Source organism: Stegodyphus dumicola, chromosome 5 (assembly GCF_044657685.1).
Source record: "Stegodyphus dumicola isolate Sdum_Otavi_A_Nest chromosome 5, ASM4465768v1".
NCBI lineage: Eukaryota > Metazoa > Arthropoda > Arachnida > Araneae > Eresidae > Stegodyphus > Stegodyphus dumicola.
In genome coordinates, this window is record NC_140772.1 from 140402282 (window position 1) to 140418475 (window position 16194).

The window sequence follows — 16194 nt, forward strand, 5'->3', positions numbered from 1 at the left end:
AAAATTCCAAATAACATAATGTTCGTAAATCTACTGCCCTTCTTTTGATAGACTGCGTCTTCTCAGTACATCACGATCTCAGCTGTGGCTGTAAAAAAAATGCTCTTGTAAGTGCTCTTAGAAATGCCCTCTTTCCCGCAGAATTCCTGACACCCACCGGGAAAATGTTATTGCTTCAGGCGCAGTCTGCAGCAGATGACATCCGCCTTCTTGTAACTTATGTTAAGTGGCTCTTCAACCCCCCCCGGAACACCCCTGCTTCAGATTGGCCGCAACAAAAGAGGCGGCTCTTCCCTTGTTATCCGATAATGCACCCTTATTGGCTGGCTCCTTTGCTTTTTCGGACAGATGGTGGACACAGAGAAAACAACCACTCTGACGAGAACCGGTTTCCCAGTCTTTTGTTAGCTCCAAACGGTCATTACAGAGGAAGAATGGCAAACAGAAATAAAACTGTCAATTCAATCAGGGATTTTAACACTCTTTAACTTTGCAGATTTAAAATATGATTATGCATTTTTTTTCATAGCTTTAAAATGGACTGTTAGAGAACATTAGATATCTTGATTAAATTGACAATTTTACTTTTAACTTACCCATTCAACTAGGATTTTCAACGTTGTATGAAATCCCAGTGCCAATTCTATTTAAAGTGTTTTTTTGTAAAACAGCTATTGTAAATACAAAATTATACGCTGATCTTTCCCTTCGGAAGGCAGTTTCTAATAAGGTACAGAAATAATATATTTTACTAAAGACAGGGATATCTAAACAAAACTCGACGTTTATGTTTCAATTAAGTGAAAAGAACGGTGAATTCGTTGCGCAGGTTACAGTAATTTAGTTCATTTAACGTGTTTTTCCAACATACTAATATTAAAGAAATATTTTTATTTTATTAGCCCAAAGGACGTTAATCCAGCAGGGCTATTAATTTCCTTTTGGCATTTTGCGTTGCTTCACTATAAATGTCCGTTTCACGTTTCAAACTGTTGTCACCAAATGTTAGAATCCTGCATTATATTTAAAGAAACTAAATAATGAAAAATCTGAATAAATGTATGTATGTTTCTCGCATTGTGATAAAACAACGGTACACAGACCCATCAAATTTTGAATAATGTGATCTTCTACTGAATATGGGCATCTGGAAGCTTGAATTTGGAATTTGAACTTTGTTTTATTATCGATTTCATATTTTGTAACACTTTAACGAATTTTTGATTAGCAGTTTTACAGCGAGCAATGGCGTACTCTACGAAAGAAGGAGAAAAAAAAAAACAATTATCTCCAGCGCGCGAGACTCTGTATCGGAAATTTTAAAGATATGCTCATGCGATATTGCTGATGAATTGAATTTTACAGTTTAAGTGCAAACAACATGATATTTAATAAATAAAAATAGCGCACAAAACGCTAAAAAAAGCTCCTTTGGGCGTAATGTAAAATCTGAAGGCTTTTAGATTTGTTATTAGTCCAAAGGGGCTTTGTCCCTGAAGAACTATTGTTTTCGTTTTGCGATTTTGCTTTGGTTCACAATAAACGTCCGTTTCACTTTTGAAACTGTTGCCACCAAATGTTAGTCCTGCATTATATTTGAAGAAATTAAATAATAAAAAATCTGCATAAATGTATGTATATTTCTCGTAATGTGATAAAACAACGGTACATAAAGTCATCGAATTTTGAATGATGTAAACCTACTGCGAATATGGGCATCTGGAAGCCCAAATTTGAAATTTTGAAATTTTCTTATTATCGATTTCATATTTTGTAAAACTTTAAAGAATTTTTTATTAATTAACTCAAGGATTTAAAAGCGAGTAATGGCAACGTTGTAGAGAAAAAAAAAAAAAAAAAAAAAAAAAGAAAAAAGAAAAAATTATATCTCCAGTGCGTGAGACTGCGTATCGGAAATTCTAAAGATATGCTGTATTTAAAATTATTTTGCGATATTGCTCTTGAACTGAATTTTATGATTTAAGTGCGAAGAACGTGATATTTAATAAATAAAGGTAACAGACAAAATGTTTAAAAAAACGCCCCTTTGGACGTAATTTAAAATCTGAAACTTTTCAGATTTATTTATTCATTTATTTATTTGGTAGTCTTGCAATCAGACTATACGCGAATTGCATTAAATACAAAATTTTTATTCCCGTGTTTTTAGAAGATATTACCTGAAATATTCTGTAGTTTACCGTGTAACATGATAAACATATATTGAAAATTTAAACTTCTAGACTTTTGACCTGCAAAGAATTTAAAATTTTAATTAAATCAAAAGGTTTGATTTTATTTCCTGTGCAAAGACTGAATGCAGAATTAAAATATTTTTAGGAAAGGGAGAAATTATTATAATGATTTATAAAAACAGATTTGTCTGTTACATTATGCTTAAATTTAAATTTTAAAAATGTCTAAAAGATTTTTCAGCTTATTAAAAAAGTAACTGAAAATTTTGGCAAAAGTTTACGAAAATAAGTGTAAATTAAGTGCAAAAATATATCCAATAAATTTCAATACTTAAAACAATAATTTAAATAAAAAGAGAGAAAAAAAAACAAATAAAACAAGGCGTTTTGAAAAGCCTTGTTTTATTTGGCTCCTTTTACTTTTTTTTATTATTATTATTATTAAAAAAAAAAGTTATAGTGACCTTTTCTAGAATTGACTTTTAGTTTTAGATTCATTTTCTTTTGCTAACAGTTCTCTGCTTTTTTTCTCTTAGACTTCATCAGACAAATTTTTATTAGAATATTTTTTCTCTCGCTCTCTCCTTCAGTTACTTTTCCCATTACTTCTTTCTTTTAATTTATTTACATTTCTTTATTTTCATTAGAAATCAGTGTGGTGCATTTAATAGCTTGAACTGATTTTAATGTAAATAATATCAGTAATATCATCCCTTTTATAATAAAGTTTTTAACTTTGTATTTTAATAAAGTTAATGTTTCTTTTTACTGCTTAATACAGTTATTGACATAGCTCATTAAATATTTTGACAAATGTTTATAAGATATCAGTTCTTTTTTTCTTTTTTCCCTTAATCAGGGAATGTAACCTTTGAGTTCAGGTCGTTAGGGGGGGGGAAAAATAGCTTAGAAAAGCATTTTCTTTCATTAGGCATAAAGAAGCTTGCTAGGAACTTTCTCTGCACAATGTAATATATATATATATATATATATATATATATATATATATATTTTTTTTTTTTTGTATAAGTTTTTGGATTACTATGTTGCCTGTCAAAGCAAGGCACTGCAAAATGCTATATATTAAGCATTTTTAATACTAGTATGGCTGCACTTCAAAAAATCTGATGTGTACACTACATGGCTTCCTTCTACAGAATATTAAATTATATGCATTTTTCCTTGCATTTCATTTAAACTTTATTGAATTGAATTAAATCTACTTCGTTGATAGCGCATAAACTACAATAGAATAAATGCACTCTCTAAAATTCACTATATTTGTTTATCATAGCGACACTTTGGCGCTAGATTCACTTAACAGCGTTACATTTCGTTCATATAATGAATATAACTCAGAATGCATATAAATTTATATCATTTGAAGAATTATCTGATCGCTGCCACATGTTCTATTCAAATACTACAACAAATCTAGAACGATGTATAAAAGAAATTAAGCAAACAAAACAAAAAAGAAACAGTTTTTCACAGACGATTTAGTATTTCTCATTCAATAATAATTCTGTTCTCACTTCCCGACAAGGCAAAACTCCTAATATCTACATTGAAAATTACGATTTAAATCATAAACACTTATTTCCTTGAATAAATTCCAGAATGGATTAAGCATAATTTAATTCGCAATAATAAAAGACGGCGTTATCTTTGTTGTTGCGAAGCTTAGTTTCTCTATATTGGCAACAAATCCGTTATTCTGCCAAGTTTCAAATGTAAATAAACATGGCCGCCATCGCAAAAATAATTAGGTTTAGCCGCACTTAAACAACTTTTAACTTGTTGATAACTCCACAAATATTGCACGCAGATTTACTAAAGGCATAAAAACCTTGACTGGAAGGTAAGAACAACATAATTCAATCATTTTTAAAGCAAAAAATGCACAACTTACAAACATATAAGAGTTTAAGAAACTGAAATCGCCGAGCCGGGTAACAGAGTGGAATATATATATATATTTATATGTTTCGTGCGGCCGATTGCAACCAAAATACGAGGTGCACATCTACATGTTATAGCAGTCCTATATACAAAATTTCAACGTTCTGAGACTACTCGTTTTTGAGTTATGCGGGATACGTACAGACGCCACGAAAAATTCTCTTCAGAATTCATTTTAAATCAGTTTTATATTTTTTTTTTGGGGGGGGAGGAAAAGAATCTTTTATTCTGCCCTTACGTACAGATGTCATACAAAAATATCGTTAAATTGCATTTGAAAGCGGTCAAAATGGATATTTTTGTTGAAATATGCTGCCTGAAATGTTTCGCGATTACAATACTTCCTTTTTACTTCGTACAAGGAAGTAAAAAAGAATATATGACAAATGTTACGACATAAGAATATATGCGAAAATGAGATGTGAATATGTGAAAGTAATGTGCATGTATGCGAAAAAAAGTGTGACACACTAAAGAATTTATAAGATACATTTAATGAAATCTTTATATATTTTTACATATAACATAGGCTTCACTGGGTATATAATATTTACAAACTGACTCTCTTTGCTTCACTTCAAAGGACAGTCCATTATTGCTTATTTATTGTGTTGCGTCATAAGAAGCACGTATTTTGTCATTACATTAATAGTAAATATGCACTACTGGTGAGATGTTTTTGTGAGATTTTTAAATAGTGCAAATCATATATGTCAGTTAATATTTTTAGTAGTTGTCAGAAAAGTTCAACTAGTAATCCTTTCTTTCTTTCTTAGTGTACTATCTTTTACTCAGTTTACTTATACTTACCTCTAGATTATATTTTTTCAGATATCTAACTGCCCTTCTTCTTTTACAAAGTCGCGATAATAAAGTTAATTTTTATGTGAAAGATATAAATTAAATCTTAGCTTTAATAGAATAATTGTCATATTTAAACCATTCTTGTCATTTCTAAAGTAGCAACATCGTTTCGGAAATATTCAAAATTACAGCATTCTGAAACTCATGCAGAATAAGCATATGAGAATTTGATTTTTAGATCTTCTATGAAAAATTGAATTATCCGCATATTACAAATTTAACTTAATTTACCTAATAAGAATATTCATAACATTAAATAAAAGGAATCTGATTAATTTCCTTCGGTATGATAAATAGACAAAACGCTGAATATTTTACTTACATTTGAATGAATAGTTTGAACTTTAAATTTAAATACACTATTTTAATTGATATTAATTTAATATTGAATAAATAGCATGCTTTAATCCAGTGGTCTCAAACTAGTGGCCTACGAGCCATAAGCGGCCACTGAAGCAATTTTATGTGGCCCACAATACATTTCAGTCATCTATTTGTTTTAATACAGTGCTTATAGATTTCGATAAAGCATAAATTCATGAGGTAGTGAATTAAAATACAGTTTTTATTAAGTAAATGAAAAAGAGTTAGCAAACATTTCAGCAGTTGCAACACTCCAACTGCAAGATAGCAGACATTCCGACTGAATTCGAAGCTAGCGCTGGCGCACATCCGAAAGGTCGTATGTAACGCATATATAACAGCCCTGCAAAAAAAAGCTAAGGAAAAAAAAATCACATTAATCATTGATCTCAGGAAATGAAAATTTAAAATATAAACAACATTAGGAACATATGGATTGTGTTTATATGCGCAATCGTTAGTAATGAAATGGAAATAGAATGGATAGATTTACGATGCCAATTAACTGAAAAAATTGCAGACTTTGTTTGCTTGAATGCCAAATCGTGTGACTATGGGGGTCCGTTTCTTTGTCCCTAAGGTATTGGTACTTTTACTTTCCATGAATTAGTCATTAGGTAGTTGAAAATTAACAAGTGAAACGAAAAGGCTCGCTTGCCAGAGCATCTAGTACAAGCTGTCATGAAGGTAGTTAGTTTCCTGTAATTTTCCTTTAAGGATCCAAATGTTACTAAAGTCGAAACGCCATCAGGTATCGAGCTGTGGTAAAAAATAGACAAATGTATAATTGTTCACACACAGTATTAAGTATTTTTTCTGTGTGTGTTGATAAAAAATGTAATACATAAAAGAAAGAGGTAGGTGTTTATTCTCAGGTTTTATTGTTCTCGGAAAATTTTTTGTAAAAAATTTGGCCAAGTTTTTAATTTGTTTAGTTTAAGATTATGTTAACAGTAAGTTATTTAGTGGTTAAAGCAACATATTAGAACTACATGAAATAAATGCTAATCCAAAAATTTAATATTTAGCTATTATTTCATTTGAATTACGAAATGGCCCTAACAGAAATTTGTTACAGTAAGAAAATAAGCGCAATAAATTTGAATTTTCTCTTTGTGTTACTGTTATTATTATTATGTTTTGATAAATATTTCGTAAACGAAATTTGAAATTACATTAAAATTTAATTTGTTATTAGAAATTTAGTTTGAAATTTTATTAAAAAACAATCTGGCCCGCCAGCTGCTTGCAGCCCGCATGTAATTTGAGTTTGAGACCACTTCTTTACTCATCTTATAATTATTATTTGAATTATATCAAAATGGATAAGTAATAAGTTTTTGAGAGATGAACGGAAGAACACAATACATGGTTAAATACTAATACTTCTCAGTTTTGGAAATTGCTTGAAAATGAAGTGCTACATCAATCAAGAAATATTAAAATTATTTTTAGCGCTGCATATCAATTTTTTTATTTAAAAGAAAAAGACTCTTAAAGGTAAGTTACTAGAAGAATTGGTTTTAAGTATTTTTAAAGCAATAAAATAAATTAAAAATATTATAATTAAAGGGTATTTGTTGCTTTATATGTTAAATGATAGCTGAAAATATTATTTCATGAATTGAAAATTAAATGAAAAATAGTCCAAAAATTCATTTCAATATCTTATTTTAACAAAAATTAATGTCGTAGTTTTTAATAGTAATTAAGTAGTTTTTAAGTAATTTCATATTGGATTTTTTTCCTGCTAAAGTATTCTAATTTCTTAAAGTTAGGGATTTTCTGCATGACTGTGTCGTTTGAAATCTCTTCACAGATAGACATATATTTATATTACAAAATGAAAAATATTTTAAATAAAGCATATACATAATATTAATTATACTATGAACAATTATAAAATTATTCTAGCTGGAGGTTCTATATATCCACTCGTACTTGGGGATACAAAAAATGGATTAATCAAACTCACTGTAACTGCAGCCCCTGCGTTGTTTTCGTGAGAATGAGCTACACTAGAAGATGCAAGAGCATTGTCATGTAATTTTCTCATATGCTTCTTGAGATCAAAATTTCTACAAAACCCCTTGCCACACACTTTGCATGTGTAAGGCTTTTTATCATTATGCGTATGCATATGGAATGTTAAATTATACACTTGATGAAATGCTTTGTTACACACGGTACACTTATAAGCCTTTTCACCGCTGTGGGTCAGCTTGTGGTTTTTGTAGTTGCCTTTTTGATGAAAACCTTTGCCACAATATTCACAGACCCAAGGTTTATAACCGGCATGAATGCGTATGTGAGTGTTAAGTGTAGAACTTCTGTTAAAAGCTTTACCACATGTGTGACATTTATGAGGCTTCTCCTGGGTATGAATAATTTTATGACGGCATAATGTACTTGCTTGCCGAAAACCTTTGCCGCACACTTTACATACAAAGGGTCGTGCTCCAGTATGCACAGGCATGTGTCTAGTTAAATTGTAATGAGCATTGAAAACTTTCCCACATTCGGGACACGTGAATGTTTTCTGCTTGTTATGATTTCGCTTCTGTCTGACTGGACTCGTACTGTCTCCAGAAGATTCAGAAGCGACTTTTGTGTCTCCAACAAACCTAGTGTTGGAGGAATTTAAAATCTGTGAAGGAGCGAGAGTTTCTGTGTCAGCAATATCATCAACTTGCCTAGATCCTGGTCCTGGTGTAGTAGCGAAAACTGGTTGTGGTCGGATGATTTTATGAATGGCTGATGGATCCATAGGATGCAAATTAGCGGGTGCAGAAGCATCTTCCCAGAGTAATTCGCCATTATTTCGCATCAGCTGTTGAGGTGGCAAAGAAGCATACATAAAACCATAATGTCGAAGTAGGTTTTGTGACCTTTGATGTAAAAAACGGGAAGAAGGACAGCCGTTGTTAATGTGACACCTAAGGTCCTGCATTCCCGAGTTTTCAACAAGGCGCTTGAGAGCCAGTTCATAAACACCATCAACTGGTGGATACCTTTGCTGGCCTGGAGTTAAGCCCATACCTATTTGATCAATATCGTCTCTTCCTCTCACTGGCGGAAGCGTAAGAAGTGGATTTACCATGAGAGGATTTATGAGGGACATTCTCTTATTGAAGTCCTCCAACATTACGTTCAACAATGGTGTAATTCCTTTGTCCGATGCATTAGGCGGTTTCTTTGGACCCGGTTCCATAATCTTTGCAATAGAAAAGGCCAAAGATTGTTTTTCTTTTGAAGGTACCTGACTGGTTTCTCCAGGACTAGGAGAACTCTTGAGGGGATGGGTGTCCCCATTTGTCGGAGAAGCAGAGAGCATCAAGGATGCAGGAGACGCAGCCATATTTATTAAATATTGTCTTCTCTAGCTAATCATCTTCCACAGGATTTCCATGAGTACTTTGCACATCTGCATACGATCTGAAAGAATAATTATAATGGTTTCATTATTATCAACAAACTTCAAAAAATATCTGATTGAATAATAATTAGATTTCAATACATGGTATTAACAACGGGATCATACCTTGGACTCAATGATTGCGTCGAAATTCTAAATAATTTTAAAGGACCATAAAATAAACACATTTACAAACCCTTAACAAGCACCTCTCAAGTAAGCAAGAAAAATAAAGACTAAAGTTCTAAATAATATTCACATCATTTAAGCGCTTTTCCATTTGCTGTAATCGCAGATATTGTGAGTGATAATGTAAGATGCTGCAGACCAAAGTCACTAGACAAACACGTTAGACTCTTCCGAATGCTGATGTCACTTACTTACACAAGGGGGAGAAACGACGACACAAAGAAAGTTGTTGCATCTGAGGAAACCAGGAGTCCCACAAGAGTAAGCCTTGTAGCCTTCCTGCATATGATAAATTATCAGTCCAAATAAAACTACCTTTACGTTTTGTTTTATTTATTTGATTGCGATTATTACTTCTAGTAAAGTTACGTTATCTGGAATTAAATTTATTCATGGTGCATATTTTTAAAAGAATATCTCAAAAGATTATGTAATACCAAAATTGTGGAAGAAAGGTAATTTGTTCACATCACTTTTCTTTCCAAAATCTTATTTAAAATTGACTACTGATATTTGCTACAAGAACTTGCAAATTATAAAATACAGGCTTCAGGCGCATTGAAAAAAAATGACGGCTTAAAGGCAATCAAATTTTTTCTGATTTTTTTTTAATTTGAAGAGAAAGCACATTTTATTAACATCCGTAAAATTCTCTCTAACATATCTTTTTACCTTCAAGAACGTTCGAATGCATTACATTTTCCTCCAATGTATTTTTATGTTTCACACAAAGTAACTAACGAAATTTCGTTGTTAGTTAGTTATAGAGTTTTTAATGTCGCCTGTGTATTGCTTGCTAAAAATCAAGGAAGATAAAATAATTTATTGTAAATTATCATCGTACGATGCTCAAAAGACGTGCTCATAAAATAGAAGATTGAAATAAATACAGTTTAAAGGAACGTTGGTGCTGACAATGACGTGTCAGTGAAAACAAATTGTATCTCGAGGCGCATTTTGAGGCACAGAATGCTAGGTAGAAATTCCGTAACTAAAGAATTTTAAAAAAAAACTATTGCTTAGCAGAGCTGCTCAAATCACAGAAGCGAAAAAAAAAATCATAAAACTTCCTTCTCGAGTTATTCCTTAAAAATATTTTTCACAAATAAATTTTCTTTCAAAATAAAATAAATTAAGAACTGACAAGACAGCAGGAAGAGATTAAGCAGACAGAGAGAATCCAGATAGCTGCTGACAACTGAATTTGAACTATAGACGTCTAAGCCTCATCAACCACGCTACTGAAAACTACAGCAAAAGGAGTATACACCAGAATTTCTGCATCGATTTTCTTACTTATTTTTGTGTGGTGTAGAAATTTACAAACACATCCCATTTTAAGGTCTTTAATAATTATGCAAATTTGGGGAGAAGTAGAGGTCTAAGATCGTGCCCTACCCTAGTGAAAATATTTCTTTCACCAATTTGAAATTTAAGAATTTCAGTTAGCAACATAAATTGGCATATTTTCAGTAACTCTCATAGTCTAGCTATTCGCAGGAAAAAATAATAAATTTCTTCGTTGGATACAGTTAGATATACTTCGCATTTTTAATTAAATTTTATACTGACACATTTTATTACCTTCAATTTTTTCACGCTTTTCTGCTGTACTCCGTAACATTAGAGAAAACTTCTCTTCTGTTATCTACAAAAATCGGCTACTGTAAAAAAATTCTACCTTTTTCAACATTTCTCTGGGAAAAGCATTAATCTTATTTTCCACTAATGTTAACGAAAATTCAGAAAACAGTTCAAATAATAAAAAATACGATGCAATATTTCAGCCTAGTTTTCAACAATCTTTAGCATATTTTTCATTGTAATTTCAATAGCATTTTAGGGTTTCTAGAACATTTTGTATTACATTATTTTGATCTTTTAATTTTTTTTTCCAAATTCTAAATTTGCAATTGATTTGAGGGGAAAGAAAGAGCAATGAACAAATAAAAGTATTTAAACTTTATTCTTCATTTCAGAACGGACCATCAGTAGTAAGAGACAAAAGCCGTATAAGGTTCATGCTAATTTTAGTCAAAAGTTACTTTCCTATCTTCCTGAATTTCAGCTTATAACTTCCGGCCAGAGCGTATTTTCAGAATCACGTTTGAATTCAAATGAGGAGAAGTATTTAACTGTGAAGTTCTACTGATTTCGTCAGAGAGAGCCAATGGATTCTGACTAGCGCGCGTTCGCCTTTTTAAGCTACTCTCTCTCTTAAGCTAGTATTACGTTTGTTCGTACTTTAGGCCCTTGATAGCTTCGACGTTAGTTAGCATTAAGGTGCCAACTCTGTTAGAATCTTGATAGCTTCGGCTATATCTTTTTTAGCTAAGATTAGTTTAAGTTCTTAGTTACCTGAGTTCAAGCCCGAGTGGAGGCTTTATTGTAACTCCAAGAAAGGAATCATCTGTTAAACGTTATTTGGAACAATAAAGGGTAATTTAACCCTTCTTCCGTTTTGTTCTCTGTCTGACGAACTCAAGCGATTATTCGCTTATCAGTTCTTAAGGTTCCTCAATTTTAACTGTAACGAAAAAGGTACCCAGTTGGAATCTTACAGCCGTTAAGACACTGTTTCGCTTGCTTCGAATTGGTTACTACCAAGCTGAAATCAAGCGTTGAATATATCTAGCCCAAATTTCAGGGTTCCAAATTTTGGGAGCCCATGAAAATTCCTCTAATTACTCAGAATTCTGCTTTTTGCTTAGAAAAGTAAGGAAAGAGTGGGTTGGAAACTTTCTAGAGAACGTTGTGCCAGTGGTTGCAAATAATTTTAACAAAACCCCGGTTAAAAGCGGTGACTGTAAAGTGTTTTATTGCTCTTATTATTACACTACCCGACATTGAAAATGCAACACGAAATGATGAAGAAACTAGTGGCCAGAAGATGAAGGAACTCGGTAAACAGAGAGAGATAGCGACGAACAATAAGTGATCTTTATTTAGAAACGATATGCATAATACAGATAGAAAACAGCGTCAGCTCAGTAGGTTGTAGGACCACCTCGGCTACACGAAGCTACGCATCTAGGTACAGAGTTAATGATACTATGGATGGTGTCCTGAGAAATGGCTCTCCATTTCCTGTCAACCATTTGCTACAGTACGTCTTGTGAACGCAGCAATGGCAGGATCTGCAAATGGCGTCCAAATCACATCCCAAATTTGTTCGATTGGTGAGAGATCAGGATAGATAGGTGGCAAGGGAAGCATCTGTACACTTTGCAGAGCATGTTGGCTGATGCTAGCAGTGTGTGATCCGGCGTTATTCTGCTGATAAAGGGCATTGGACACTCCCTGAAAGTAGGAGTATCACCGGCCTCAGCATATCATCCATATATCCTTCGGACGTCATAGTGCCCTGAATACGAACTAGACATGTTCTGGAATCTTATGCAACTGCGCCCCATTGGCGTAGCTAGGATGGCACATCTGTACTCAGGAAAGTATCCAGTATCCAGGTGGCGCCAGATCGATGTTAAGAAATTTTAAAATGAAATGTTTTCCATTTTTGGCATACAGATGAGGGCGCAAAATCTTCAGTTGTCCTCGGGCGCTGAAAACTCTGGCTGCGCCTCTGTTGCGCCCCAAACACCATGACGCCGCGTTGTAGCGCGATGGGGCGTTCCATAGTTGCTGCCGGATTGGACCTGTCTCCACATCGACGCCACAGTCGTATGCGGTGACTATCATTGGAGAAACAGAAGTATGATTCATCTGCGAACACGACTTTATGCCATTCCGTCGTCCACATCGCTCGAACCCGGCACCATTGCAGACGTTGTCGCCTATGATGTGGGGCCAATGACAGTCTTCTTATCGAAAGCCACGAGGGCAGGCTATAATGTTTACTTTTATTTCGACTTGCGATGTGAATGTCAGAGTGTCTTCCACAAAATTTGTGAAATAAAGTGATAAAATATAATTAGTTACAGTCCACATTTTACTAATTAGCCGGACTATTCTGAATGGTCTAGTAGAACCGGAACGGCTAAGTAAACAAACAAGTTACAGAACGGGCGATTTTGCCGCCATTTTTTTGTTTCTGGACAATTTATGTTTGTAGATTATAGTCAGATGCTGATCGAAAGGGGTAAGTAACCCTTGAAATTCTGTTTGCTATCAAAACTGTTGCAGTGAGTAAATTCTGAATTAATTTTATGCGATAATTTGTTATTAGTAATAAGAGTAGCGAGAATGTCTACGAAATTGAAAGATGTTCTCTCTAAAAAGAAAACTCAGAATACTACTTATCGAAACTGCAAAAGGAACTTTCTGAGCAGATTTAAGTGTTAGTGAGTTAGAATTTTTAAAAACTGAATTTAACAATCTGCAGGATGAGTTTGATAGTATTTTTGATTACATTATTAATTTAAGTACCGAAGACGTCAAAAAGTTATTGAATGAGCAAGATGAAATCAATAGTAATCTTACTGACACGGAATTTGAATTACATAATAGATTGTCGAAAATTGTTAGAGAATAAATTGGAAAATACTGTAATTTCTGAGAATTCTGTTGGGCGTTTGCCTAAGATTTCGTTATCTCCATTTTCAGGAGAAATGTATACTTTGCTTTTCACTTAAAGATATTTTTAAACCAAGTATTGATCAGACCCCAATTTATCAGATGCTATAAAATTGCAATACTTAAAATCAGATTCATTATTCAATCTTACATTGAAAGGAGATGCTATACAATAATGCAACCTACTCTCTTTGCTTCACTAACTGATTATAATTATAATTTAGGGCCCACCAGCGGCCGAGCGGTAAAGACGCTGAACACTGGTAGTTCGGTCCGAGGTTCGAATCCCGCGAACGGGCTGGCTGCATGGGCGTTTTCGTGGTTTTCCCCATGTGTAACGTGTATACGAGCCAGTTTCCCTTAGAAAGTCCTCCACGAAAGGCATCCCTTCCCTTAGGCAGATAGCCCTAGTGTGCTTTGCCATAATTAAATACACACACCTATAATTATAATTTAGCATGGTTTCTTCTAGAGGAGAGATACTCAAACACTAGAGAACAAGTGTATGCACATTTAAAGAGATTTATGAACATTTCCATTGTTTAAAACGAGTCAGCTTCTGCGATTCTAAATTTAATTGATGTCACAAGTGAAGTCATGAGATTATGAGAATATCTAGAACAAAATTTCATTGGTTTTTTGTCCACTTTGTTTGCCTTGTTGTGTCCAGGTGGGTTAACTTCTATCTGGATACAGGAGTAACAGGAAACTACACAGAAGAAGGGTTCAAACCCTTTATTAACTCTTTAAAATTTACACCGAGTCAACTCGACGCTAACAAACTTCGCCTCTACTTGGGTGTTAACTGAAAAGCAGGTAATTGAAAATCAAAAGTTGAAATGTTTAACAAGTGCTAAACTAACCTACAGGGCTCAGCGTGATCCCGAATTTCAGCCCCCTTCTAAAACTAGTGGCAGCAGATAAATGCAATTAAGCCACTTGAACCAGCAATCAGCAAACGTACCTACGACAGAGACGGCAGCTAGAGCCCAACTCTCTAACTTCCTTTCTAAAACCTCGGTATTTAAACTTTCCTCCTCAAAGTAGTATTTGCATTCTTCCATGCGCGCTACCAAATTTAACTATTCTGGCACTGACAATTAGGGAAATGAAGGAATATAGGTCATTTAAATTTTAGCCTGAACTAAAATTTAAATGATTATTAAAATAAATATAAATGCCTACAGCCTTCACAGCCAGAAATGTGATCAGAATACTAAATTATGGTGGGAAAGAAATTTAAAGAAAGAAAAAATATCCCCCATCACAAATTTATTTGAATTTTTGAAAGACCATGCGAGAAGATTAAACGCTTCTACACCTAGAATTCTAGTAATGCCTAAACGAAATTATCCAAAAGTTTCTTCAGTGGTTTCATGAGTGACTGAGAAACATGTATCTATTTGTAAACTATGTAATGCGTAATATAAATAATTTAAATATCTTAAGTTTGAAAAATTCAGCTTTAAAGAAAGAGTCGAGTATGTCAAAAAAAATTATGTTTTTGCTGTTTGGGAAATGTAAGAGTGGAGTAAGAAACTGTCTTTCGAATTATTTTTGTCATCTGTGAAAAAAAATATCGGTACTTTGTTACGGGCGAGAAAAAATTTCGATTCTACAAAATAAAAATAGTTCAAGTTAGACGTCAGTCAGCTCGCTGAAACCCAGAAACTTAAGGTTCATGCTGAGCCATTCGGAAATAAGGATAGTGTGTGTCTTATGACAGCTGCTGAAATAAATGAAAATTGTAATAGAGAGAATAGGGTCTTATTCTCAACAGCGATTGTTTACATACAATGATTGTTTAAGGAAAATAGAGAAAATATTTCCAGCCAGAAATGTGGTTGACAATGGAAGCATGATCCATCGTTGTTCATTCGAATTAGCTAAAGCTTCATTTGCGAAGGGAACATGTAAACATATCAGTAAGATTTTTATCAGGGATTTCAACAACGGTGAATACGAAATTGAGTGCAGTTATTTTGGATTAAGAAAAAACATACAGTCTTAGACTAAATTTTTTCATAATTCCTCAAATTACTCATTTGGTGCTTTCTAGACAAACTGATGGCTATAATATTGCGATTACAGAAAGAGTTATACTAGTTGATCCAGATTTTCACAAACCGGGTAAAATTCAGTTACTTCTTGGATCGGAAATATTTTTCGATTTGGTAAGATCTGGGCAAATTTATGTACCCAATACAAATTTAGTATTGCGAACAACATTTGAGTATTTAGTGAGTGGAAACATTGAAGATTTGCCACATGAGAAACAATTAATGCATTGTGAATTGATTTACTAGTTTTTTGATTTGAAATCATTTGGTATTGGAGATTATCTCATTTCTTATGATGAAGATAAGGCACTGGAGATATTGAATGAAACTATGCTTCAACGATGGCAGTATGTTGCTAGTTTTCTCGGAGAAAACTTGAAACAGTTAAAGGACAATTTTGGTGCCGAAAAAAAAAAAAAAAAAAAAAAAAAAAAAAAGAGATTCTAGTGAGAAAAATACGACGTGATAATACATTATACTTAAAATAGAAAGAAACTTTAAATGCTTATCTAAGTCAAGGAATAGTATAAAGAGGGTTAGATACAACGAAACCAGTAAACAAGTCAGTTTTTCATGTGCCACATCAGGCAGTGTATAGAGAAGAAAGCATTACTAC

At 33.2% G+C, this 16194-nt stretch overlaps 1 protein-coding gene across 1 annotated transcript in view; it reads right to left on the reverse strand.

Moving 5' to 3' along the window:
* Positions 1 to 4639: 4639 nt before the first annotated feature.
* Positions 4640 to 16194, reverse strand: part of LOC118204934 (uncharacterized) — a 98156-nt gene continuing 86601 nt past the window's right edge. Inside the window, exon 4 of the mRNA XM_085817131.1 lies at positions 4640 to 8819. Within this exon, the coding sequence (XP_085673257.1) occupies positions 7282 to 8742 (1461 nt within the window). The 5' untranslated portion in view covers positions 8743 to 8819 and the 3' untranslated portion in view covers positions 4640 to 7281. The remainder of the gene's footprint in view (positions 8820 to 16194) is intronic.